At 38.6% G+C, this 24872-nt stretch overlaps 5 protein-coding genes across 10 annotated transcripts; 3 read left to right on the top strand and 2 right to left on the bottom strand.

The window, feature by feature from the left end:
* Window positions 1-993: 993 nt before the first annotated feature.
* On the top strand, window positions 994-3428 carry LOC121740882. The gene is made up of 10 exons (XM_042133533.1): window positions 994-1260; window positions 1345-1656; window positions 1752-1824; window positions 1917-2029; window positions 2243-2327; window positions 2412-2484; window positions 2697-2752; window positions 2834-2899; window positions 2977-3042; window positions 3116-3428. The coding sequence occupies exons 1-10, from the start codon at window positions 1100-1102 to the stop codon at window positions 3194-3196; spliced, it is 1086 nt and encodes a 361-aa protein (XP_041989467.1). The 5' UTR covers window positions 994-1099; the 3' UTR covers window positions 3197-3428.
* LOC121740880 (probable LRR receptor-like serine/threonine-protein kinase At5g48740) lies at window positions 3368-7819 on the bottom strand. Its single transcript, XM_042133531.1, has 16 exons — window positions 7476-7819; window positions 6823-7354; window positions 6295-6746; window positions 6105-6222; window positions 5963-6031; window positions 5818-5886; window positions 5669-5737; window positions 5507-5578; window positions 5324-5392; window positions 5013-5245; window positions 4721-4926; window positions 4514-4640; window positions 4353-4421; window positions 4094-4283; window positions 3890-4022; window positions 3368-3797 (listed from the first exon to the last, which is right to left on the bottom strand). Exons 1-16 carry the CDS (start codon window positions 7543-7545, stop codon window positions 3582-3584), a joined length of 2694 nt encoding a protein of 897 aa, XP_041989465.1. The 5' UTR covers window positions 7546-7819; the 3' UTR covers window positions 3368-3581.
* A 1962-nt stretch (window positions 7820-9781) lies between these two features.
* Window positions 9782-11479, top strand: LOC121811658 (cytochrome b5-like). Its single transcript, XM_042212546.1, has 3 exons — window positions 9782-10076; window positions 10877-10943; window positions 11023-11479. Exons 1-3 carry the CDS (start codon window positions 9999-10001, stop codon window positions 11274-11276), a joined length of 399 nt encoding a protein of 132 aa, XP_042068480.1. The 5' UTR covers window positions 9782-9998; the 3' UTR covers window positions 11277-11479.
* Window positions 11480-11507: 28 nt separating this feature from the next.
* Window positions 11508-14326, bottom strand: LOC121811657 (BTB/POZ domain-containing protein At5g48800-like). 5 transcript variants are annotated; one of them, XM_042212545.1, is made up of 5 exons: window positions 14246-14322; window positions 13887-14105; window positions 13737-13803; window positions 12489-13634; window positions 11508-12173 (listed from the first exon to the last, which is right to left on the bottom strand). In XM_042212545.1, exons 2-5 carry the CDS (start codon window positions 13958-13960, stop codon window positions 11625-11627), a joined length of 1836 nt encoding a protein of 611 aa, XP_042068479.1. In that variant the 5' UTR covers window positions 13961-14105; window positions 14246-14322; the 3' UTR covers window positions 11508-11624. The 5 variants fall into 5 exon arrangements, with proteins under 5 accessions (XP_042068479.1, XP_042068475.1, XP_042068478.1 ...); XM_042212541.1 differs by having other exon boundaries at window positions 14176-14278; XM_042212544.1 differs by having other exon boundaries at window positions 14223-14268.
* A 6598-nt stretch (window positions 14327-20924) lies between these two features.
* Window positions 20925-24667, top strand: LOC121810912 (E3 ubiquitin-protein ligase SINAT2-like). 2 transcript variants are annotated; one of them, XM_042211650.1, is made up of 5 exons: window positions 20925-21232; window positions 22009-22077; window positions 22707-22947; window positions 23556-23939; window positions 24027-24667. In XM_042211650.1, exons 3-5 carry the CDS (start codon window positions 22738-22740, stop codon window positions 24348-24350), a joined length of 918 nt encoding a protein of 305 aa, XP_042067584.1. In that variant the 5' UTR covers window positions 20925-21232; window positions 22009-22077; window positions 22707-22737; the 3' UTR covers window positions 24351-24667. The 2 variants fall into 2 exon arrangements, with proteins under 2 accessions (XP_042067584.1, XP_042067583.1); XM_042211649.1 differs by lacking the exon at window positions 22009-22077 and having other exon boundaries at window positions 20926-21232.
* The last annotated feature ends 205 nt before the right edge of the window (window positions 24668-24872 follow it).

Here is a 24872-nt window from a genome sequence, read left to right as displayed (position 1 = left end):
TATTTAAATGTATCTAATATCTATTTAATTTATTTCATACTTTATTCTATATATCTTCTCTTATTATCTATATTACTTTATTTTCTTTCAACTTAAATCACTAAACACCACTAAATATTACATCTCCAAAAAAATTTTCAATTAAATAAATAAGGTCACAAATGTCATAGTATATGATTATGGCATTATGCTGTAATTTATATAGGGATGTCAATGCAACCCGCAACCTGCGGGTTGGCTTGAAAAGTCCGCTAAATTTATAGGGTTAGGGTTGAAAATTTCTATCCCGATAAAATTACAACTCAATTAGCCCGCACTCATTTAATCCGCAACCCGTTAGGCCCAGACCCGAAAACCCGATGGGCTGGTCTGAAAACCCAACAAAATTTCTATTGTTCTATTTGTTTGACTCCTAATTCGACACTTCATTGATTATTTTATAATATATATAACTTTAAAAAATGACTTTCAATTTTATATTAAATATACAAATTATATATTAAATTTTTATTAAAATAATAATAGATGAACAAATTAGAAACTTTAAATTCTCTAAAATTATTTAAATTTTTAAACCATGCTTTAAAATTTCTCAAAATATGCTACATGCTTTTAAATTTTTTAAATATACTGTTTTATTTTGCACAAATCTCACATATTAGTATTTGATCATGTTTATGTTTGAGTTATGCATATAGTATTTTAAATTTATCAAAATTAAATATTTTATATTTATAAATATAAATAATTTTCATCATTATTTATTGGATTGATCGCATGTTAATTTTGTCGGTAGCAACCCGATTAACCTGGTGGACTAGCCCGAAACCCGAGCTTTTAGGGTTAGACACGAACTTTATAACCCAAGAAAACAACAGTCCGATTAGCCCCCACCTGATTGACCCGCAACCAGAGTAGTGTTGGCCCGAAACCAGATGGGCCGGCCCGATTGACATGAATAAATTTATACATAAAGTATTAACTTTGGTAATTCTGCTATTCGAATTATATCCGCCAAAACACGTGGCCCAATATCAGTGAATTTGGGCCCACCGGAAAGCAAACAATCCTGTTGCCGGCGCCGTCGTCTCAGTCACTCATGGCGGTTATTCTCGGTAACGGACCTCCTTCCATCCTCGCTCTCCCGCGGCAGCCGCGCCGCTCCACATACCACCGGCGACTGCATTTCTGTCGTCCAATTCACTGCTCCAGAATTCTCTCCGGCAACACCAAAATCCTATTCAAATCATCGCGTTCTCGGTAATTTTCGGGAAATAGGGGGAATATAAGAGAGTGATAAATATGATATAAGCTCAATTTTAACAATCATCTCCTGTTTTGCAGGATCAGGAGCTTTAAACATGATGGCGCAGACAGCTCCGAAGCTGTTCCAGATGATCCAATTAGGGTTTCTGAAAGCTTAGATAGCAAAATTGATGGTAGTGGAAGCTCGTTTCTCTCGAAATTAGGGATACTTTTGGGGATAGCTGCTGTGATTACATTGGTATTAGTCGGTGCGAAGCCTCCAAATTTGGGAACATCAACTGGGATTCAGTTTCTACAAGATGGAGCCTCTCCCCCTTTGGTCTCGCCTTCTGCGGCTTTCAGTTTTCGAGCTTTTGGATATACAGTATTACTACCAGAATATGCTCCAGGGTGAAAAAAGTTCCCATCTTTTTAATTTCAAATTTTCAGCAAAAAAAACAAACAAACAAGATTTTTGTTTAAGTTATATGCTTTCTCTGTTGCAGATGGGTCTACTTTTGGCTACTCATGGCTGCAGGGTTCGGATTGTTTATAAGCGAAGAGGCTTTGAATATATGGGTGTGTGTTTTTATCTGCAAAAGTCACAATTTGTGTGTTGATGCATCTCTGTAGTAATCTTCCCTTTTATCAGGTCATTTAAAATGGTGTAGGTTGGGGTAACTTTGGCAAGGTTACTTTGTTTGGATGGGACATGGCAATCTCTTGTGGATTCATTTTCTAGAAATGCTCCATACATTTTATCCACTGTTTTGTGGGTATACTGGTTAGTGCTTTTGCTCTCTTTGGCTTCTTCGTCGTGTCTTAGATTTGCCCATCTCCGAGCATCTCGAGCTTAAATGTTGTTTGTGTCTTCAGGGGAGTTTGCACCGGTGATATGATACCCATTTTACCTTGATGTGTCTTAGAGTCGCCAATTTTCGAGCATCTCGAATAATACTATAACTCATTGAGGTGAAATGTTGTTTTGTATCTTCAGGGGAGTTTGCATCAGTGATATGATACCATTTTACCTTGGGAAAATGTTCAGGCAATCCAAGGCATCTGATGATGTTCTTTCGAAGGTATGTGTGGTGGAACACATTTTGTTCCTTGTAAATTCTCCACTGTAGTTATGATGTGTGATATGTGCCTTGATGATACTGTAGATAGGGGTTGGTGAAGAGAAAGCTAAGGAAATTTCGGGCACTGTGCAACGATACCGAAATCTTATTGGATTCGGTTAGTTTATCAGTTCTACTGAAGTTTATATTCCTTCTTAGGCCATTATTGAGGAGGTAGATTTGCAACTGAGAAAAAGAATACAAATTGAGTAATTTCAAACTTGTAATATGATGTGATTCTGGTAATGTTATCTTGTTTCATTGTAAATCCTGCACTTTCTCATTCAGTCTCAGAGGTTGATGAACTCTCACATTTTATTTGCAATTCAGTGGAACGATTTTCTCTTGGAGTAAGAAACCCCACAGCTTTTCTTGCTGGGGCAATGGTCAGTAATCATCTGCGAATTAATCTCAAAATCTGGAAATGCTTTCATGACTCTTATACGATAAATGAAATATGATTGCAGGGTATAACACCAGAGTGTTTCTTTGCCGGTGTCTGCTGTGGTGGACTAGTAACTCTTCCAATACAGGTTTTTCAAATCATCAAGAAATGACTCTAAGAAAATATGTCTATCTTGGGCCATGACAGTGATTTTCTCTTGTTTAGTTGGCAATTGGATTCTTGCTGCGAGAACGTCCAGTCTTTGCACTTGCAACTGTTGCCACCGTAGTCGTGAGTTCTTGTTTTCTGCCATGATAAGTAGAACTTTGTCATAACTATTCTAGTAATATCTGTTTCCTTTCAGGGAATTTGGACTGTGTTTCCATATGCTTTGGCTGCTCTGACAACACTATTCCTCTATCTGCGAAGCCGCTCCTCAAGTTAGCTAGCGTACATATCTTGGAACGAGCAAGCAAACCATTCTTGCAGAAGATCTCAATCATCAGTTGAGCACAATCATTGGTAGGCAGTATTATGATTAGTTGATAGTCGAATGAGATTACTCTTGTTTCACTATTTTCTTCTGAGTTCAAGCAGCTGTATAAAGATGAGAATGTGTATTACAACAGTTTCTTTCCTAATAGATGCAGTTTGCAGAAATACATATTCATCATAAAGTGGCCTCCATTATTTGAGTATGTTAACATCTCTGTTTCTCTCACCATCTCACACAATAAGTTACACAGACATGCCTCCCTCCTCCCCGTCTCCAATGAGGCGAATCACGGCCACAGGCGACCCTATTCGTGCAAAATGCCTGTCAAGATCTCTTAATTTGCTGCAGAGGTTCCAAGATAGTTAAGCTGGAGATTGTAAGCTTCTTTGAGCTCAGCCACCACTTCTGAAATTCTCGGCCTGCACAATGCATCTCGTTCAACCGACCTGCAAGCAATCAGAGAAGCCCTTCTCATGCTCTCTGCATCAAAGCTTCCTTCTAGGCTCTCATCCACAATCTCAAATGCCCCAGCCTGCAAGTACGGTTTAGCCTGCAGTCAACAGAAACACACTCATCACTATATCGAATTCTAAGTTATGCTAAATATCATTGAAAAATCATAATATCACTAAATCTACATACCCAAAGCACCAAATTGAAGGAATCTGGAGTGCCTGTGTGAGTGAGCGGCTCTCTGCCACATATCAGCTCGAGAAGTACAACTCCGAAGCTATATACATCACTCTTCTCAGTTAACTGTTGAGTAGAATAGTACCTGCAACAACGTTCGATTAGTTCAAGCATATATCTATCTATCCATCTATCTATGAGATAAAGAGAGATTACTCTGGATCTAGATAGCCTGCAGTGCCTTTGACTACAGTAGTGACATGAGATGCATCTGATTGAGCCACTTGCTTAGAAAGGCCAAAATCACAGACTTTAGCATTCATTTCTGTGTCTAAAAGAATGTTGCTGCTCTTCACGTCGCGATGAATTATCCGTAGATCACTTCCATTGTGTAGGTAGTCCAAACCTATGCCAATAAAAGCAGTTTTTTTGGTATACCATTCTTCAAGATTTCAAAGGTGAAAGTAAACTATACCTTTTGCAGCATCCACAGCAATTTTCAGTCTACGCACCCAACTTAGTGTCAGTTTCTTACTTTTAGCCCCTGTTGGAGTTAAAAATGCTAGACTCATCACTCAAAGAAGGCAGATCATGATCAGTAAAAACTAAGTAAGGCCACAGTAATAATAATATTACCATAGAGGTTATCGGCCAAGGATCCACCGGGTAAGAACTCGTAAACCAGAATCTGATGCTTTAATTCACAGCAGAATCCTTCCAAGGATACAAGATTCTGGTGGCGAATTTGTGACAGAAGAGACACCTGAAAACGAAGTTTTGTTAAAGTCGTCTCAAAACCAACTTCTTGCTACTTTACTTTCCAACAGTAGGTGCACTTTATACCTCATTGATGAAAGATTCACCTCCGAGCTGAGTTTTGTCAAACCGGACTTTAACAGCTACGAGTCTGCCACCCGGGAGCTTGCCAGCATACACACAGCCGAAGCTACCGCGGCCTATGGCCTGTTTGAAATTGTTTGTGGTTGTTTTGATCTCCTTGTAGCTGAAAACTCTTGCTGAACCCCATGTATGCATGTCCACTTCTGATTCTAAAAAATTCATTTCAATCCTCTTAGTGTGATTGTGTTATCATGAAAAAGCTTTGATACTGTGATTGGTTTGGAGCTTGGCATACTTGGTATGGACGTGCTTTCGCCTCTCTTTCTCTTGATGTACAGGAGAGCTGAAAACGCGATGGCGAAAAGAGCAAGAACAGCTCCACACACTACACCAAGTAGAACACCTAGATGGCTATGGTTCTTGCGCTTTCCTGGGGTGAAGACCGTGACTTGTGGAGTTTGGAGTGAAGAATTGCTTGAGCTCTCGTTGCATGTCGTCAAGAAGGAGAGACATAAATTCCCCGATGTCCTGAAAAACGGAGAATGTGTTCAGAAAAAAATTAGGCAGATATCAGATGCAGAAAGAGGTATGGACTGATATAATCACCTGACTTCTAAGCTTTCTCGGTTTAGCGACTGAGGGAGTGGCCCTTGTAGCTTGTTATTTTCCAGGTTCCTTCAAATATTCGTGACAGACACAGAATACGTATATCATGATGTGATCAAAGCGCGATTTTTACAATGCGGGATTGGTAGAATGTAGCTGTTTTAGGAGCAGAAATAGGCTTACAACAGATGAAGATCCTTCAGCTCTGCCAAGCTCTCAGGTACTTCCCCTTGCAGGCTATTGTTCTGCAGATCCCTGCATACAGAAACCGCGTTTTTCAATCCTTTTTCGTTCCCATCGAGTGAGGATTGGAGATGAAAAGCAGTTTCCAGTGATGAGACTTACAGAACTCGAATGTTCATCAAGTCTTCCATCTCAGAACCAAATGCTGTTAACCGGTTGAAGCTCAAGTTCCTGCAGCAATCATCAAAACCGAGTTTTCGAACTTTGATTCACTCTCGATAAACTAATTTGCAAGGGAAGATGATGCATACAGTTTCTCAAGATGCTGTAGGCCTCCCAAGTTTTGTATTTCTCCAGCAAGAGAAGTGTTGTGCAGATCCCTGAAATCACCACGGAATCGAGTTTTTTCATAATCTTGGGATTTTTTTGGAAATGTCTTGTGAAAGAGGGTCTTACAGTGCTTTCAGATCCAGCAGATCACCAAATATAGGGCTGATCTTCCTCAAGTTGATATCCGAGAGTCTCCTGCGAAAAAACCAAGATTTAGTCACTTTTTCGACAACAAGAACGACAAAGAAGACGAAGGTGTTGGGAATACAGTGATGTAACAAGGTTTCCATCACAGCCAATGTGCTCCCATGGTGTTGGAGAGCATGGATCATCTTGCCACCCGAGATCCTTCCCCGTGGACTGCTGTATAACCTGGAGCGCTGAAACTGCAAACGAGACCAATGTTTTTTTAAGGCTCTACTCGAAGAATAACAAGAATTCAAGAATGCACCTCAAACCTGTAGTCGAAGAAGATTCTAGAGGAACGTCGAGAATCTCGTAAACCTCAAGAGCATTCACCAGAGGATAGTAGGCGATGGCCTTCAACGTTACGTTCAAGCTCCTGATCCCTCTCACAGTAAAGAAGAGGCTGCTCGCCTCCCAGCGTGCCACTGTGTAGTTTGAGTAGACGACGTTCCCATTGATCAGCACGTCAAATGATGGGGAGACTGGCAGAATGCCAGCAAAGTAGAGGACAACATGGTAGTCTCCCAGGTTGTCTAGAGGCAACGCGTATACAAGGCTGTTCCACCTGGCTAAAACGCGCCCTGTCTGCAGTATAACACACGGAGGGCTCTCCTTGATACCGGACAGACTGAAGTTGCTATCGATGTCGAAGCCAGATGAGACGTGGTAAGGTGAGTAATCCTCATCAGCATCCCATATTCTATCATATGGATCAAGAGGGTACCTTCATTTTTGCCAAGAAACAATCAATCAATCATCACATTACCTCAAAACAATCAAAACACACACACACACACTACCTCAGTGGTCCATCAACATAGCCACAGTTGATACGGTACGCCTTTCTCATAAGCTTACTGCTCCAATCCCCCAACGCAGCGCTGTAGGCCCCCAAAGGCAGAGGCCGGAGCTCAACAGACGAGACGACCGCGAATCCCCCATTCGGGATGGAGTGGAAGCACAAGGGCAGCACATCCTTATTAGGCGCCCACACGAATTCCTCAATCCAAGGATCGGTGTGGGCAAGATTGACCGTGGTGGTGATAGCCGTGCCAAGAGAGACAGAGAACACAGGGGGCTTCTCAAGGCCATCGTAGTTCTTGTACACGAACGTGCTCCTCACAAGAAACAGAGATGAGGTGTTGTGCAGTGGCAGCCTGTAGCAGTTTCTCCCCAACGAATCCGGGAAGAATCTGAGCGAGCGAGACGTGCCCTCTGGGAAAACAACACTGCTGATGTTCCCTTTGCTCACATAATATCCATCCGCTGTCCACGAAACATTGGAAGAATCCACATAGTTCACACTTCCGCCACATGTTAAACTCAAGAATCCTAACAAAAGCAGCAAACGAAACAGATTTGTAAGGTATGAACTATGAACACACACTCCTACAACTTCTCTTTCAACAATTACATGAATAATCTCAAGAAAAAATGAAATGACTTAACTTACCATCTTGGTAGCATAGAGTGAGTCTAATGAATGCTGAAAATGGTAATAAGATGAGCCAGCTGAACTCCATAAAGTAGAAATGTGAGAAGCTAAATGCAGGTCTGTGGTAAATCCCAGTTGATCATAGAGATGTAGTTAGTTCTTGAGGAGAGAGGAAGCAAGAAGAGAGCAATGAGAGGTGAAGCTGTTGAGTGAAGTAATAAAAAAGCCAAGTTTTGACCGTTACAATGCATGCGGTTCTAGATTGAGCTATGTTTGGGACAGGTAATTATCATGAGTGATGGTGTCTTGGTTACCTTGGAAGAGAGGGACCATATTCACAAAGCATCAAGTGAAAAGGTGCATACCTTGCTCCCACCCTACCCTACCCATCCAATCATCACCACCCCCCACAAAAGAACAATCTTTGCATTCGTTAGGACAAGCAAGATGTTGGTGGTAGAAGAAGTGTGTGCTTTCTAGTAAGGTGGAATTTTAGTCTCTAAATCTTTTAAGATAGGAAAAGTTGGAAACTCTAGTTAGTTCTCTCAGATAGTTAGTTCTCAGATAGTGTTCAAGAACACATGAATCCATTTGTTTTTCAGTTTCTTGTTGTGAGGCATGAATTCAAATTATCAGTGAAGAAACAATCAGTGGTGATTTATTTGTGTTTTTTTCTCAGTTACTGTTTTTGCATGATTTTTTCCCTTCTTTTTGGCCAGCTTTCTTTCTATGCTTGTATACCTTTTCCACCCTCTTTTTTGACCTTTTGCAAAGCCAGTTTTTTTCAATTATTTAAAAAGAAATGGTTTCCCATTTACCGGTGACTCGACAAACGTCTTAGCAACTAAGATACACTTCGTTTTCTGTTGGAAATGCATCATATTTTTCTTCTCTTAAAATCTCTCTCTATATATGTAAAAATTACTATCAGATTCCCAAAGTACTAAATCTAATTTTATATATTAGGCACTTTCATTTAGTTTGCATTGCTTAGTTGTTCATATTTTTGCGTGGATAAATAAATTACTAAGTTTTGATCCATTCGATTTATTTCATGCATAAGAAGAGATGGATCATGAAAAAAAAATCAAATTTTATATGCATAGGATGCTTGAGTATGAATCCAGCAAAAGGTAAAAAAATGATTGAGTTTAGGCCTATGTGTATATGCATAATTAAAGTTAGTCTTGTCGATCAAGGGAAATTAACTTTTTTTGCACACCCCATAATTAATGCCATAATTCTGCCATAATCATCACACCCCTCTCTCTCTCTCATGACTACTAAAAATTCAAACTCTTAAACCTTTTTATTGAATGTGACCAATTCTCTAATGAAACTGTTTATATTTTATTCTTTCCATCATGTCTTAAAGTTGCAATTTGAGAGAATTCTTGTTCAAGAAGTCGTCAAAGAAGAAGAGGACATGATAGATAGCTAATCATGACCTCTAAAATCCAATTTCGATAGATATAAATTTGAACCAATTCTAAATATTTGAAATTCAAAATAAAGCATAAAATCCAAGAAATTGAAATATAACAGTACTACCAAAAATTTGACTTTTAATAAAAAAAATCCCTAACCGGATTTAATATTCGAGTTCGATTTGGTTATTCGAATTATGGATATTTTACCTACTCTTGTTTTTTTCCATCATATGAGAAATTTGGGCCTGATTTAGTAGGCTCCTAATTATCTATTTTGGGCCTATTTATTGTTGTAGCCGGCCCGTAGATATTATGTGGAAAAAACAAGAATAATAAATGGAGCATATAGTAAATGTGAAATATTGCTATGAAATTCGAAAAATTCATAAAAATATAACCAAATTAGAAAAGGAAAATAAAATTTATTTGATATTCTTTTTCTGATAATAATTTGACGATTTCATAAGTACTTTTTTGGGTTATTTCAAACTGGGCTTCTATTGTAGTCAGAATGGTCTGAACTTACTGTATTTCGAGTTTTATGTTTATAATTTTAGCAATTGGTTTAAAATCTTATCAAAAATCGAATAAAGCTTTAATCAGTATTTATTACTACTAATGTGTTGTTATGGCTGGTGAATCCTCAGTTTTTCTTTTTCGATAAAAAAGGAAAATAGTGAATGGAGGAGTGCGTGGTCCAATAGGAAATACTAGAATTTTGATTCTTGTTATTGCTTGATTGATTCCTCCGCCCAACTATTTTTCTTTTTTTTCTCACTCACTTCTATCTAAAACTTCACTGAAAAAAGCTACTGTCGTTTTCACTATACAATCTTTATTTTCTTAAAAGCTTGTATACACATGAATCATGAAATAGTTAGACCAGTTCTTGCTAAATTAATAGGATCAAATTGAATAAGCAAAAAAAAACTAAATTATGACTGTTTTTAGACTTTATTACAAAAATTGGGTTGATTGGTTGACTGGTTCATTTTTGGTTAGTCTTTACCACACGTGACCCCTCCCCACCTATGACTTACCAACTACCCACCCTCTACAAAAGAGAGCACTTTTTCAAGAGAGAGCCCATCATTACGACCCCTGTTCTTCAATGGCTAAGGTTTTCACTCTTGCTGAGGTTTCAGAGCACAGCAACAGCAAGGATTGCTGGCTTGTCATTGGAGGAAAGGTACATTTTTGGAAGTTTTAAGGTGGCCTAGATTCTGTGCTTTTATTGGTATGAAGTAGTGGGTCGACTTTATTTTGTGTGTTTGATGTGTGCATGTGTCAAAGACTCAATCTTGATCGATTCTTGAATTGGGTTTTTGAGTTTGTGACCAAGTGTTGTTATAATGTACTAGTGGGTGGACTTTATTTTGGGTTTTTGATATGTGCATGTGTCAAAGACTCAATCTTGGTCGATTTATAATTGGTTTCTGAGTTTGTGACAATATACTGCACCTTTTTTGGAATGATGTAGTAGTGGGTGTGCTTGATATTGTGTGTTTGATGTGTCCATGTATCAAAGTCTCAATCTGGATCTATTCTTGAATTTTTATGTGTTTGTGACCGTTATATTGATCACTTTTTTGAATGATATAGTGGGTGGACTTTATTTTGTGTGTTTGATGTGTGGGTGCTACAAAGATTAAATCTTGATAGATTCTTGAATTGGGCTTGGTTGGATTTGGGATTTATTGCTTCTTGCTTAGGTTTTTTCCCTATCCTAGCTTGTTTTTTGTGCTTTGTGAGTAGAGATTGCTATTCTTGTGAACTTCAATTTGTAGATGTGTGTAGAAAGTAAATCTCATGTTTAAAGGTCCAGTTTTTGGGTAAATGAGTGAGACAGATACAAAATTTTATTTTCTTCCAAAACTGTACCTTTCCTCCAAATCATCACACAACATATGACCTCAACATACTTCATACTTGCATAGTTAGTGTACATTTTGGCTTTCTCAACTCTCCCATCCCTCTTCATTTCATCAGGTCTATGACGTGACCAAATTCTTGGATGATCATCCCGGTGGTGATGACATTTTAATAAACGCGACAGGTACTTGCGAAAGCTCCCCACATAAAGAGGTAGTTGAAGTAGGGCTTTTCGTCTCTAACATTGTTGTCTGTGGCTGCAGGGAAGGATGCAACCGAGGATTTTGATGATATCGGGCACAGCCCAAGCGCTATGACGAAGATGGAGGAGTTTCTCATTGGTGACATTGATCCTTCCACAATCCCCCCCAAGAAGGCGTACGCCCCTCCCAAGCAGCCTCATTACAATCAGGACAAGACATCAGAGTTCGTCGTCAAGATCCTCCGGTTCTTAGCCCCTTTGGTCATCTTGGGCTTGGCCGTTGGCCTCCATTTATACGCCAAATCCGAGGCCTAGGTTTCATGTGGAATTTTTGTCTCGGATAAGGTTCTTGAGCTTAGTTTATGTAATCTTGAGAGAGGGGTGTTTGCTTTTGTGGTGATTGAGGGCAATGTTTGTTCTATGCCAAAGTTTATTCTTGAAGGAACTCAATTCTTGTTTTCTTCAAAACTTACGTGATACTACTGGATATATATCAACAAAAACGATGTCACATTGTAGACAGCGAAATGACACTGTATTACTATATTTAATTAAATAATTTCAGTTGTTGATTATTAAGAAAGAATGTGATGAAAAATAGTAAACGAATAACAAGAAACAAGATGGAAGAAAGTACAAACAAGTAGTATAAAACATATACACCTACAAATTGTGTTGTTTAATCTTCTCCCCCTGCAGCTGCTTTGACGTCGATGACGATGGCGATGGCGACGCTGTCGAGTAACAACGAACCAACACCCTCATCTTACCAATCACCCTAGCAAAACAGATCATGAATTTCCTCGAACTGGACTTGTCCTTGTCCATGTTCCTCTTCATGCAAACATGCTCCTTCTCCAAGTCGTTGAGCCTCATCCTGAGGCGGGCCAGCTCGAGCTTCAGCTCGCGGTTCTCCCGCCTCAGCGACGCGTAGTTGTCGCGTGGGGACATGGCCGCGCTGAGGGCGCCGCTGCTGATCCGCCAAGACTGGTGCACGGCGGGCTTGGCGTCGTCGTCCGGGAAGGCGGAGGAGCCCGTGCAGAGCAGGGCCGTGCGGAGGCGGAGCTGCTCGTAGTAGAGGACCTGGACGACGGACTGGAGGGGGAGCCGCTCGTTCTGGGCGGCGTGGGACCCGGCTTCCTGGGAGAGTTTTTGGAAATCGATCAGTTTGCAGAGCTTCCTCCTCTCTTGATCTGTTATGCCTTGATGAGCCTGTGAATGTACACCATTTATTTGTTATTGCATAAACTAACATAGTAGTGGAATACTATTTTCTAGTATCTACGTGTTTCGATTCAGAAATCGGCGGTTATAAGTTTTATGAAGGGGGCTGGCAGTTCCGGGTTTTAAACTAACCACCGGTTCAACTCTAAAGTGTCGGTTCAACTATTCACTCGGTTGGTTTTCTCAAAGTTATCGAACCGAATTAAATTAACCAATATGCTTGAGAAAACCGACCGAAGCGAATTAACCAAAGTGCTTTCGGTTTGGTTCGGTTCGATTATCGAGTATATATCGACCACTTACCTTGAGGTATACATCGATGGCTCGATACAGTCCGTCGTGGACCGTTCGAGCATGCGCTGGAAGGCTTTCCGCCACCGCCACGAACTTGTTGAGCTTCAAATTGGCATCGGAAGCAATCTCAGTCAAATAACTATCAACCAATTTTGACACTCGAAACAACGCCGATTGCGACGGCGAAGCCGCCGCAGCGGGGCTGCCCGATTCAAACAGAGACTCCAAATCATCATCCTCACTGTCACAATCCTGCTGTGAGAAATTGATCAGAATCCGATGAAAAGTGTCGACATCGAACAACGTGTCCCCCTCGTTCCCGAACGAGGGGATCAGCGCGTCGTCCAGGGTCGCGGCGTCGAGCTGCGACCCGATCCTCCTCTCGAGGTCGAGCCTGCTGGAGAGCGCGCAGTCGAGCGCCACCGCACTCTTCAGCAGGCCGAAGAGGAACGAGAGGGGCACGGCGAACCTCTCGAGCGGGAGGAGGCCGGTGATGGTCTCGACCACGAGTCGCGGCTCGTGGTCGGGCCTCGTCTTCTTGAGCAGCTCCCGCTGCGTGTAGCTCACGAGAGCTGCCCCGACGCTCTCGGGCCTCACGCCGCGGCTTTTCATCGCGGCGATCACCCTCTCGTACAGGTCGATGCGGAGGACCGAGAGGTCCTCCGCCCACCAGTCCCCGCTTCCCCCGCCTCGGGCGTGCTTACTCATGTGGAGCCGGCCCGAGCTGCTGTACTCGAGGCGGGAGAAGCTGGAGGCGATCTGCTCAGCGCTTGCCTTGGAGGCGATGGCGTCGACGCAGCGGGCAACGACGCGGAGGTCGTCGGCGAGGGGGAGGAGGGGCTCGCAGCAGCGGAGGACTTCGACACTCATTTCGAGACTCCGGCACACGACGGTGTCGAGATACTCTCCGGCCCGGGAGATGAGGTTGCTGTTTGAGTAGTCCTCCGTCATTTCTAGGTAGTGAGAGGCGCAGTAGAGATCGGCGACGTTCGCGGCGGTGATCTCGAAGTTGACGCCGTAGCAGAACTGCGCCGCTAGGTCGAACGAGTCCGCGCCTCCTGGGAGGCCGCGGAGCTCGATCGACGTCTGGCGCTCGGAATCAGGAACCTCCGCTAAGAGCTTTCTTATTCTTCCACATCTTGAAACCAAAGGAAACTGCAAAAATTGAATGCATTAATTAAACAATAACGAAGTGCAACTCAGTTGGTAAGATATTTCGATATTTCATCTCCGACCAGTATTTCGGGATTTACTTACCTTATGCAATGAGAATGTAGCATCATCTACATGAATTGTTATATCACTTGGAACATCTAGAAAGACCCTATAGAAATATACAAATTCAATAATATTAGCAAATTAATTCTCAATTAAGTGGAAAGCATGAAGCATAAACTATATATATACCATTCACAGCGGCGTTGCTGGCGGCGGCGGCGGCCGTGGGGGGAAGGCGGCGGTGGTTGGAGATGCTTTTCCATGGAGGAGAAATGGAAGTTGTTGAGAGAGAAAGATAGTGAAGAGGGAGCTGTTGGTGTTGGGAGAGTTGTTTAGGCATTTTGTCAAACATGATATGTGCTCAGAAGATGGAATGCAGAAAACACTTGGCCTCATTTGCGGGACATTCTGTAAAGAAGAAAACAAAGTTTATATACTATATTAATCTATCAAATCCTCAATTTTTGAAAAGCATTACTTCAAGATTTGTGCACATAAAGAAGCGTAAATAAAGGAACACACTACTCTTTATTTTAATGAAGCATTACAAAAATAGGGAAGTTTGCACACTCCTAAGAAGACGAAGAAAAAAAACCGGTAAAAAAGGTTGTTATTCTGTTATAGTAATTTACATTTCGCCCCAAAAATCTACTCATATTACACTTTTACTCCTACGTATAGGGTTCGTAATATGTATAATTGAATCAAACTGGACCAAACCGAATCAAAAATAATTTCGGTTTAGATTTTCGAATTAACTTAGTGTTTATTTTTCTTCATATTAAACTATTACTCCATATTTTCTTCGGAGTAATACTTTGTTTAAATATTTCTAAACTAACACATGTAATAAAATTTCATTTTTTTTTAATTTTTAAAAAAAAATGGAATTTAAAATATGGTTTGATAAATTCTGAAATATTAATATAGTTGAGCTCCAAATAATAAATAAAACACTACTAGTAGATAGCGGAGAATCCACTTGATAATTCGTTTGATTGACTACCAAACTCGACAAGGATAAATCATAAATCTTTTTGGTGGGGTAACAATACATTTTGCATTTGGTATTGATAGTTTATTTAATTGGTTTGGCAATCATGCATGGAACTTGAACGTGGAAGCATATATTACAAATACAATCAATTATCAATTATATTTTTTGTTATTTGCTTAGGTCGTTTACTATAGTAACGATGTTCCGATGTGTGTCGTTTGTTTGTTTATTTCTATTTTCTTGTTTATGTATTAATTTGAGATGGAACGATTGTGTTTTACTTTTTATTATTGATCGATTTTATTTATAACTGTTTTCTATTAGTAGATCACATTTTTTCAATTTGATCACATTTATAAACGTTTTGTAGTATTACATAAAAAAATTATCTTGCTGAAACCTTGCAAGTATACTACTCCATAAAGTAGAGTTTCCTTTGCTTGTAAGGCAACTAATAGTTTCAATCTTATATAATATTTAAATTTTACCAAGATAAACGGAATAATATGAAATTCTAAAAGTTTGACGGTGGCCATTTAATAATAGTAGTAATAAGTAATAAAATTAGTAATTATTTACCCACTCGTTGGGGCCAAGTCATGTTGGGTCATATTTATCACAAGGTCCACAAATGTCACCCAACCAATTATTATGTAAATAATTTAACGATATTATTACAAATTATTGTTTTCCTCTACCACCACTAATATTTTTCGATTTCACCTATGTCATAATATATAGTTTTCATTCAATCGGAGCTTGCCAAAAAAATATTATCTTGAAATTTAATGGGGTGGGGTCGTGGGACCCATACATTAGAAAAATTTTAATGAAAATGCAAATAATGGTAGAAATTTTTTCTTGGTAATTAGCTACATGAGTGGTCTTTATCATTGTAGGGTTTCAAGATTTTGTTTACTTTTGTCCTTTTTTTGAAGACCAAAGAGTCCACACACCACACACACATAAAATGCATGGTCTCGGACCCGTTGTGCCCGGAACACGACGGCTACAATCCGCGTTGTGGCTCAACGTCTCATTCAGTCGGCCTGTGAGTCGTCCCTTATCACGCGATCTTTTCTCATTTTTTTCATTGATTTCAGCGTATATACATAACAGTTTTACTAGTTTAGTAGTAGAAGACATGTCTTTTGCCAAAGTGACTTGAGTTCGAAATTCAACGAGCATAGGTTGTTGGTAATTCACTTAGAAGTTAGAGCCTCTATGATTCATTAAAATTGGCCTAGGTTATTTAATTAAAGTAACTGGCCCCCCTTATGCATGAATTATAAGAATAAATATGATATCCTACCAAACCATATTTAATTTTGTGAAAGATAATATGAAATGATAAGCATCTTCATAATGTTTCCTCACTTGTCACCAAAATGATCCCCACCAAAGCTTAAACAACTAAAGTGCCAATTCTTGACCAGTCCAACATTTGTAGCAACCATACAACTTGTTTGATTATACGTATTTAGGAATTATGAAAATGTACCCAAAATAGTCTTTATTTCACATGCTTAGGTGACTATTATTATTATTTCAATGGTCGATTGTCGATTGAATATTGTGTAAATCAACATGGACCATCTTTCAAGCTTAAATTCTCTTGGGTGACCGATAGTGAAGTAAATAGTGATACACACCGGTACTCCAATTCATTTCTTCGTCTAAGTCGGAATAAATATGTTTTCGGAAATTTTCAAAAGTACAGATCGCGGATATACACATTTTTTTTTTCTTCTTCTTATGTTTGGTTGTATTTGGTGTCCGAATAAAATAAAAGTAGATCGTCCAAATTAAATTTGTAAGTTCTAAATGAATGAGTTCATAGATATAAGTATTAACAAATAAAATTTGGGCTTTTGGCCCATTTAATTTTAGACCAAGACCTATCTGTGGGCCCCGTAGTTTTTTAATCATAGTTTCTATTCTAGTTTTTTACAATATGTTCAATTCTTTCATAATCTTTATAAAATATCAACTTTATATTAAAAAATTTCATCAAATCTATCGTCGCATTCAATTTCCGAGACCACTACATGTCATTTCAAAGCTATGTGATATTTTATTTTATTTTTTCTCTGAAAAATTACACATTGGAGAATAAATACACAAGTTACAATATATTATGTCGTCAATGTAATGTCAGAGATTAATTATGGTGATGGATTTGATAAAGTTGAAAAAATAGATATAAAACTATTTTATAAAATTCAGGATAAAACTTTAGGTTGCAATATAAACTATAATAAATTCGACAAGCCCCTCGGACTTATTCAAAAATAGTCCACAGCACAAAAATCTAGGTTAAAATATATACTTATGAATTATGATCAATCAAATAGTATAAGAAGTGAAAAAAATCATAATTAATTGTTCTCACAATTATTGTTGAACCCCTTTCAATTTATTCTCTCGCTCGAAGATAGTCTCCTCGTCTATTTTCATACGTTGGGATCCAACGGTATTGAGTTCGCATAATCATACGTTTGAATATCTGATTTCTAATTTTGAATTAGAGAAAAGGCTTCATTGTTATTTGAATTAGATTTTTATTCTTTGAAATAAGCATTTGTTATTTGTGTTTATTCTCTCAAAATAACAATATCACGGTTTCTTGTTTTGTGATTATAGGTTACGTTGTTCGAAATTGATCTCTAAACCCTAAACCCATCTAAACATGGAGCGAGATTTTTTGAGATACATACCATTAGAAATTGTCATCAATATATTCTTGAGACTCTTTTAAAATTATTGGAACTTGCAAATGTGTTTGCAAATCATGGCTCGATCTGATTGAAAGTGACTTTTTTGGGAAGTCTCATGCCCCACTGTCACTGTCCCAGTGAAGGAACAATGTTCAAATTGGCCCAGGCCTCTATGTTCAAAGTGGATCAATGTTTTGAAATTGGAAGACAATCATGGTCTAATCACTAAGTTTGAGTTCCCTCGAGCATCGGCAATACATGGTTCTGTCAATGGTTTGCTTCTTCTAAAAAGTCAATACAGGGAAAATTTGCTTGTTTGTAATCCGATCACCTGTGAATTTGTTGATTTGGATGAGCGCATTCCTTGTAGACATCAGACCCGTGATTGTTTTGGATTTGGAGTAAGAAAAGTAAGCGGAAAATATAAAGTTGTCTATCATAACACTAAATACGGATTTCATGTATACACTCTTGAAACGGGGTCTTCGTGAGACCCGTTGAAGTCGTTGCCCCTTTGTTTGATCTCTTCTATCACTCCATTGGTGCACATTGTAGTGGCAATATCCACTGGTTAGTTAGGTGGAAGATTCCTTATGTATGTTGTTTTGATCTTGAAACAGAACGTTTTAGCACATTCTCTGCACCCGCTACTAGTACTAAATATAGTGGAATCGCACGAAAATTGTATACTTTGAGGGATTGTCTGTGTTTTCTTGATTATGAAGAATGTGATAATGCCATCTGGTTGTTGAAAGACTATGAACAAGTGGAGAAATGTTGGAGCAAGGTACTACTCATCAAGAAAGAACCTTATTATAGTTTATATGTTCTTAAGAAAGGTGAAGGTGTATACAAATTTCATAAGCATATCAAAGTTTATAAAGATGGTAACATGTTGATTTTATGGGATCCGAATTCTTGTTACTATACTAATTCCATCTTTCTCGCTCCAAGTTTACTTTCACTCAAAAGAAATTTGGGTTTGCAGAATGTAATCTCATTTTAGAAATTGACAATTGTTTTATTTCTTTCATTTTCTTACCTTAGAGGTTTTCATTTACTAACGTTGATTATTGTGGCTTATTGTTGATTTTGATTGCAAGGCTTTGATATACGTATATTTGGGATCTGTGTTTTTTTTCACTAATCACTTGGAAGAATTCTTGATACCATACTCTCAATATCTATGATTCGAGACGTTTTTTTGGATCTTGGTGTCTCTATTTTTTCGAGACTGAGTAATGTAATATTAATTCCATGCATGTACAGTGGCGGATTTATGACTCCTCCCATTCTTTCGAACAGCTTTATTGTCCTTTGGTATCGATGAATGATGAAGTGGCTAGCGTGAGAAGATGTTAATAGTTTAATGCATGATGTCTCGTGTTCATTTGTCATTTTTGAATGACCTAAGGGTTGGTATAGTGGTACTTGGTAGCAAATGCTACGATCATTCATCATTAGTCTTTTATGGTGGTGTTCGGTTTTCAAGATAAAATAATACAAGATTCAATCTAGGATTGAGTTGTGAGATTATTTTAGTCATATGGAGTTAGCTATGACTAATTATTCTATGGCTATCCATCTAGGATTGAGTTGGGGGACTAAATCTTATGAACCAAACACACTACTAATTTAATCATAAGATACAATCTTGCAAACCGAACACCCCATATGCGGATTATTTTGGAAGAAAAAGAGGACTTCAAATGATGTAGTTTTTAAATTTTGGGAAGTTTGATTTGTGAAATTACAATTTTAGTAATCAGTTTATATTCCGATATGCTTCTCTGGCCCATTTGGTTTTACTTAGAAATTGTAGACCAAGACCCATCTGTGGGCCCGAGGGGTTTGGGCTTCCCTTGTTAACACCTGAGCCTGGTCACTTTTTGATGACTTTCATCCTAAACATTTTTTAAAAAAACTATTTAAAAGTACTATTCATTTTCCTGAATATACAAATTGAACTATTCGCCATATTTTAATATATTTATTTATTTCTAGCTAGCCATCTTTATGGTTTGTGTCTTGTTTAACATAAAAAGGGTTTTGTACTCATCTAAAGATACAAACTGGTCATCTCTCCATCAAAATATGAAGAAATATTTGTTCAGATACTTATCTTCACCGATAACTTCTTGACACTCTCTTGAAAACATTGCAAACAAATGTAAACTCATTATTGAAAAAAATTAAATAGGTTAGTACACTACTTCTAAAAAAACCGTCTTGAAAAATACTACTCCTATATATATATGATCTTTTCAGCCTACAAATTTAAAATAAGTTATCGTTATTCCATGTTATGATTAAATATTCCGTCTCTTTCATTGAAGTATTCTCTTCCATTTTCATCCTCCAAACTTTTCAAATTTTTCCAAACGATTGTCAATCAAACGTTTTAATTTTTGTGTGAGATGCAAACACTTGTCACCAAACACAGCCCCACAAAATTTACAAATTTAATCAATAGGTTAAACTAATTACAAGGTTGCTTATCTGTACCCATTAAAGTTCCCTTCACAAAACTGTGTGATTGCTTTGTGGGGATAATATTTAACGGTATTTATAATGAGTACTATAATATTATCTCAGACTAATTTAGACTTCGTAATTCTTCTTGAGGAACATATAAATATTATTTAAGTTTTGGTTATTATATAATCAATTTAATAACACAGGGGACAAATTGTTGGTTGATAGAGAGGTTGCATTTTGTTGAAGAATTTGAGAAATAAAATACATGTGAGATGAGGAATTGATTCTCAAATTATTGAACCCGAGTCACTTTTTTTTTATGTATTTAAGAGTAAGAAATATGTACAATCCTTTGGACCTAATAAATTTGTGGTTGACTTACAAATGAGTTAGCAATCTATAATAATTAGTGGTCCAGACCAATAAGATAGAACACCAAGTTGTTATCATTAACAATATATGTATTCATAGATTGATAAATTTAAAAAATAATAGCATCAACAACGGTACGGTCAGTTCAACGAGTCGTCGGACTTACACGTTGCAATGTGAAGAAGACGTGGGCAACGATAGCCTAACATGCTCGTTGGCATCATGCTAAGTTATTTTACTTCATATTTCGATTTGTGTGTTATTATACTAAATAAATTAGTGCATCAAGTAACTATACAATAGTCCTTACCCTACTTCAGACGACGTAACTATACTTTTTGTCAATCAGGTTCTAAAAACAACTTGCTCAATAGTCATCTTTTTCTATTTCGGGACAATTCAAAACTTAGACACTTTTATTTTCGATAACTTTATCAATTTTGCATTAAAACGTGTATTGTCTGTTAGTAAATGACGAAGTCGTTTCATTTTTGCCATTTTTTTTACTTTTTCCTCTATTTTACTTTTCATCAACTTTAATTATTAAATACTCCTACTACTTTCTTAAATCCTGTATTTAAAAAATGACTCAATTAACTTGCGTCAAAAGAAATATTAAAATTTAAACATATGATCTTTAATTAGAAATTTATTAAGTAAAGATTGAAAAATACTCCATCAAAAGCGGAGGATGACAATCAAATCCACACACACATAAACACACAGTGAGTCTGCAGATTGAAGTTATTCGAGTGTGGTGGAATAAGACCAACCTAGACACGCAAACAGAGGGAAGCGAAACGGGATTCAAGGATTGAGCTCCACCTCAACACACAAATCGCCTCTCTGCTGAAGTAATTTCGCATTATCTCTACCCAATTATTGATTACTCCAACATGGGTTGATTGCGATTTTGGGCGTTCGATTCATTTCCTGCTGCAAAATCTTCTCTTGGGTTTTTCCTCTTCTTGGTTAGTCTCCATCTCTCTATCCTCTGCTTGATTTTTCGATTTTTTCTTTATTTGATTTGGGAAAGGGGTGGAACGAATCTGATCTTTACTTGCTCCGGAGGCTTTCGTTGTTTCGATTGGAGAGAGTGATGAGCGAATTTTGTGTGAAAAATTGAAGCTTGCTTTGTATTGAGTGAAATGAAATTGCTTGCGAGGATCGGTAGGTTTGAATCAGATTTGAGTTTTATCTTGCTCGTTGATTTCTGTGCGATTGTGTGAAATGTTAGGTTTGAATTGCTGTGAAAATTAGAAAATTTGGATTATGGAAGATACTGATGTTTAATGCTTTTGATTTTTTGATTTAATTTTGGAAAGGGGTTGGAAAAAAAGGCTTGAGCTGGGCATCACTATATGTATGTGTGGAATCATTCAACAATCCTCTTCTGGTGCTATTTTTGTTTGAATTTAGTTTATTTGGAAAGATTCCGTTTGATGTGACTTAATTGTTGCTCTTCTGTAAATTTTTGATGAAGATGAATGCCCACTCGAAAGCTGATATATACCAAGACAAAAGTAACACTCCTACGTGCTTTTCCGCCCTTTTGATTATATAGGAAGTTAGGTACCGCTGACTGTTCTTCCAGATTATAGCTTCTTCTTTCTTTCCCATTCAGGTGGAAAATAATATTTCATATGTATTTAGTCTGAAATACGCATTTCTGGTTGAAAAGCAGCATACCTCTTCACTGATATTTACCTGCAACTTTCTAATCGAACACTTTTCATGTCTGGTGCAGCTCAGAATAACTGAATCAACGGATCAAATTCTGATGCCTTTTCGGGCATTGGAATTGTAGAGCTTCGAAGTATGTCTTTTTTAGGGGTTTGATGCTTCCATATGAGAAAACTTGAAATGATAGTCCCAAAGCTAAAAATTGTTAGTGTGTAATATAATGCTGATTAATGCTCGTAAGATTTTCATATGACAACTCGTTCCAAAGATATTACTTGGACCAAATATATACTACCTCTTTAGCTAATCCATCGTACTCTTTTGCTAGCTCTATCACTTTGTCGGCATAAGATGAAAATAGTTATATTGCATGGTAAAATGTCCAAGTCAAAATATCGACTTTTAAACAGCTTGCTAGACTTCATATAACGAGATTTATTCATATCAAATGGAGTACATTAGCGACTTCTATTCTTTGAGTGGTTTGTATTTCGAGTCATTCCATTTTTTTATTCTTAGTTCATCCTTTTGCCAATGAAATGTTAACGTATTATTAAGAAGTTCTAATACTCCTAGCACAAACATCAAAGTATTAATGGCCGCATCGAATTCAGAAAATGTATATAATAAGATGTAGAAAAGTTCTACCTAATGGGAATCTGTCGCGACTGTATATGAGTCTTTTCGGTCCAACTCAGTTTGTCTGTTAAGCTTCATACGAAGTTCTTGCTTATTAACTCCCCGTATTCAATGTATTCACAGGTATCCAGTAAACAGCATTTTCGGAAACATCATGATTCCGGGCTGCACCTATGAAGGCATTATTGAGGGCCACAGTTCAGATAACGATGTTGCTCCAGAGATTATTGAATATAGAGCATCTCTTCATCGGAAGATCTCGTCTTTTAATGGTCCGAAACGTGGCATGACATCAAATACAGCCGTACACGAGCTTCTTGAATGCCCTGTTTGTACGAATGTAATGTACCCCCCAATTCACCAGGTAATTACTCACTATACATATCTTGTCTTATTCAAAACTTTTATAACTTGCAAATGAAATTACTATAATATACTAGCGTTACTGCCAGAAACGGGTAGTGCTCTGATACGGAAGTCTCAAGTTCACTCTTGGCTGATAGTAATTGAATTTTGATTGTAGAAATTGTTTTGATAAACTATTGGTGTTTAGTTGCTTATAACTGTAGCATGTAATGACAAAAGGTTGAATTATTAGTCACTCAAGAGGTTTGGTTTGAGTGATCGAAGGATTGATAAAAGTAATCCAAATTCCAAACTAAACCACTATTTACTTGGATAGATTTTGATGGATTGATTAAATTCGGAGGGGGGCTGTGGTTTGAAGAATTTTGTTAGTTAGATGATAGGATTCATGATTCTGGCAGAAGGTTCAGTCGGGTTAAGATGAATGGTAGGAAGGTATGGAGAAAGGTCGTTCTAAGTCGTATTTTTTATTTGGTATCGTGAAAACAGTGTGAATGTGACACGAAGATGAGATATAGTCATCTGTCACAATACTGGGTCGAACAGTTATCTTTTGTGCTAATTTCTCAATATTTGCTATCACCGTATTGACTTCTACTGTTGCAGTGTCCAAATGGCCATACTTTATGCTCAAAGTGCCAGTCGAAGGTGCGGTGCTGCCCAATTTGTCGTCACGAACTTGGGAACATAAGATGCTTAGCGTTGGAACGAGTAGCGGAATCACTTGAACTGCCGTGCAAGTACCAGATCCTCGGGTGTCAGGACATTTTCCCCTATCACGGCAGATCGAGGCACGAACAGACTTGCCGGTTTCGTCCCTACAAGTGCCCGTACGCTGGCGCAGACTGCCCCATCAGCGGCAGCATCCCTTTCCTTGTAGACCATCTCAAGCGAGACCACAACGTTGATATGCACGACGGGTGCACTTTCAACCACAGATACGTGAAATCCAACCCCCAAGACGTCGAAAATGCCACCTGGATGCTGACTGTAAGCGCTCTCTCATCGTCTCTCACGATTCATGTCGATGGAATGGTAAACCCGAATAACTTGCCCACGATTTAAATTATCGCGCAGGTTTTCAACTGCTACGGCTACCAGTTCTGCTTGCACTTCGAGGCCTTCAATCTCGGGATGGCGCCCGTGTACATGGCGTTCATCCGTTTCATGGGCGATGACCACGACGCTCGCAAGTTCAGCTACAGCCTGGAGGTCGGAGGAAACGGGAGAAAGATGACCTGGCAAGGGGTCCCGAGGAGCATCCGCGACAGCCACACAAAAGTTCGGGACAGCATGGACGGGCTGATTATCCAACGAAGCATGGCACTGTTTTTCTCCGGTGGCAGCAGGCAGGAGCTGAAGCTGAAGGTGGCGGGGCGGATATGGAAGGAAGAAGCGTAGGGAGATCGTCGGCCGAGTGGTGGTGCTCGGCTTCAACGGGGGCCGAGGCGTCGTCGAATACAAGGAGGCAAAGGAAGAGGACTTCTCAATGATTGGTGAAGGGCTTTACTTATTTAATCTGTACATGAAACTCAGAATGATGTGAGCTAATCCTTAAACTTGTTTTAATCTCAATGGATCAAATTAACCACCAAAATCTGTTGTAAAATCTTGGTGGATAACTTTTGCACATCAGTTTGAAGTCTTTGACTTGTTTCTACATTTATAGATATTACCTAATTTGATATAGTAAATGATAAACAAATATCCTTTTGTTATTCTCCCTACTAAAAAAGCATTCAAAAAGACCGTATCTAAGAGCATCTCCAATGACGGACGTCCGGTCCGACATCTGCGACGGGCGACCGGGACGTCCGCCATTGTAACGAAGCAACTCGGATACGGACGTCCTGTAAGGACGTCCGGGCGACGGGCGGGCGGACGTCCGCCATTGTGGCGTGAGTCGGACGTCCGGTATTATTT

This window comes from Salvia splendens, chromosome 7 (genome assembly GCF_004379255.2).
Source record: "Salvia splendens isolate huo1 chromosome 7, SspV2, whole genome shotgun sequence".
NCBI lineage: Eukaryota > Viridiplantae > Streptophyta > Magnoliopsida > Lamiales > Lamiaceae > Salvia > Salvia splendens.
This window is presented reverse-complemented; position numbering and strand designations above follow the sequence as displayed.

Bases quoted from the DNA above. Each gene is read 5' to 3' on its own strand.
- LOC121740882 (XM_042133533.1), top strand. From the start codon at position 1,100: ATGGCGGTTATTCTCGGTAACGGACCTCCTTCCATCCTCGCTCTCCCG. The intron at 1,657-1,751 runs GTGAAAAAAGTT...TCTCTGTTGCAG, and splicing joins CTACCAGAATATGCTCCAGG to ATGGGTCTACTTTTGGCTAC. The intron at 2,030-2,242 runs GTTAGTGCTTTT...TTGTATCTTCAG, and splicing joins ACTGTTTTGTGGGTATACTG to GGGAGTTTGCATCAGTGATA.
- LOC121740880 (XM_042133531.1), bottom strand. From the start codon at position 7,545: ATGGAGTTCAGCTGGCTCATCTTATTACCATTTTCAGCATTCATTAGA. The intron at 7,355-7,475 runs GTAAGTTAAGTC...TGCTTTTGTTAG, and splicing joins CACTCTATGCTACCAAGATG to GATTCTTGAGTTTAACATGT. The intron at 5,246-5,323 runs GTGATTATATCA...TCCGTTTTTCAG, and splicing joins CGAGAAAGCTTAGAAGTCAG to GACATCGGGGAATTTATGTC.
- LOC121811658 (XM_042212546.1), top strand. From the start codon at position 9,999: ATGGCTAAGGTTTTCACTCTTGCTGAGGTTTCAGAGCACAGCAACAGC. The intron at 10,077-10,876 runs GTACATTTTTGG...TCATTTCATCAG, and splicing joins GGCTTGTCATTGGAGGAAAG to GTCTATGACGTGACCAAATT. The intron at 10,944-11,022 runs GTACTTGCGAAA...CTGTGGCTGCAG, and splicing joins CATTTTAATAAACGCGACAG to GGAAGGATGCAACCGAGGAT.
- LOC121811657 (XM_042212540.1), bottom strand. From the start codon at position 13,960: ATGGAAAAGCATCTCCAACCACCGCCGCCTTCCCCCCACGGCCGCCGC. The intron at 13,804-13,886 runs GTATATATATAG...ATATTTCTATAG, and splicing joins CAGCAACGCCGCTGTGAATG to GGTCTTTCTAGATGTTCCAA. The intron at 12,174-12,488 runs GTAAGTGGTCGA...GTACATTCACAG, and splicing joins CCATCGATGTATACCTCAAG to GCTCATCAAGGCATAACAGA.
- LOC121810912 (XM_042211650.1), top strand. From the start codon at position 22,738: ATGATTCCGGGCTGCACCTATGAAGGCATTATTGAGGGCCACAGTTCA. The intron at 22,948-23,555 runs GTAATTACTCAC...CTACTGTTGCAG, and splicing joins TGTACCCCCCAATTCACCAG to TGTCCAAATGGCCATACTTT. The intron at 23,940-24,026 runs GTAAGCGCTCTC...ATTATCGCGCAG, and splicing joins ATGCCACCTGGATGCTGACT to GTTTTCAACTGCTACGGCTA.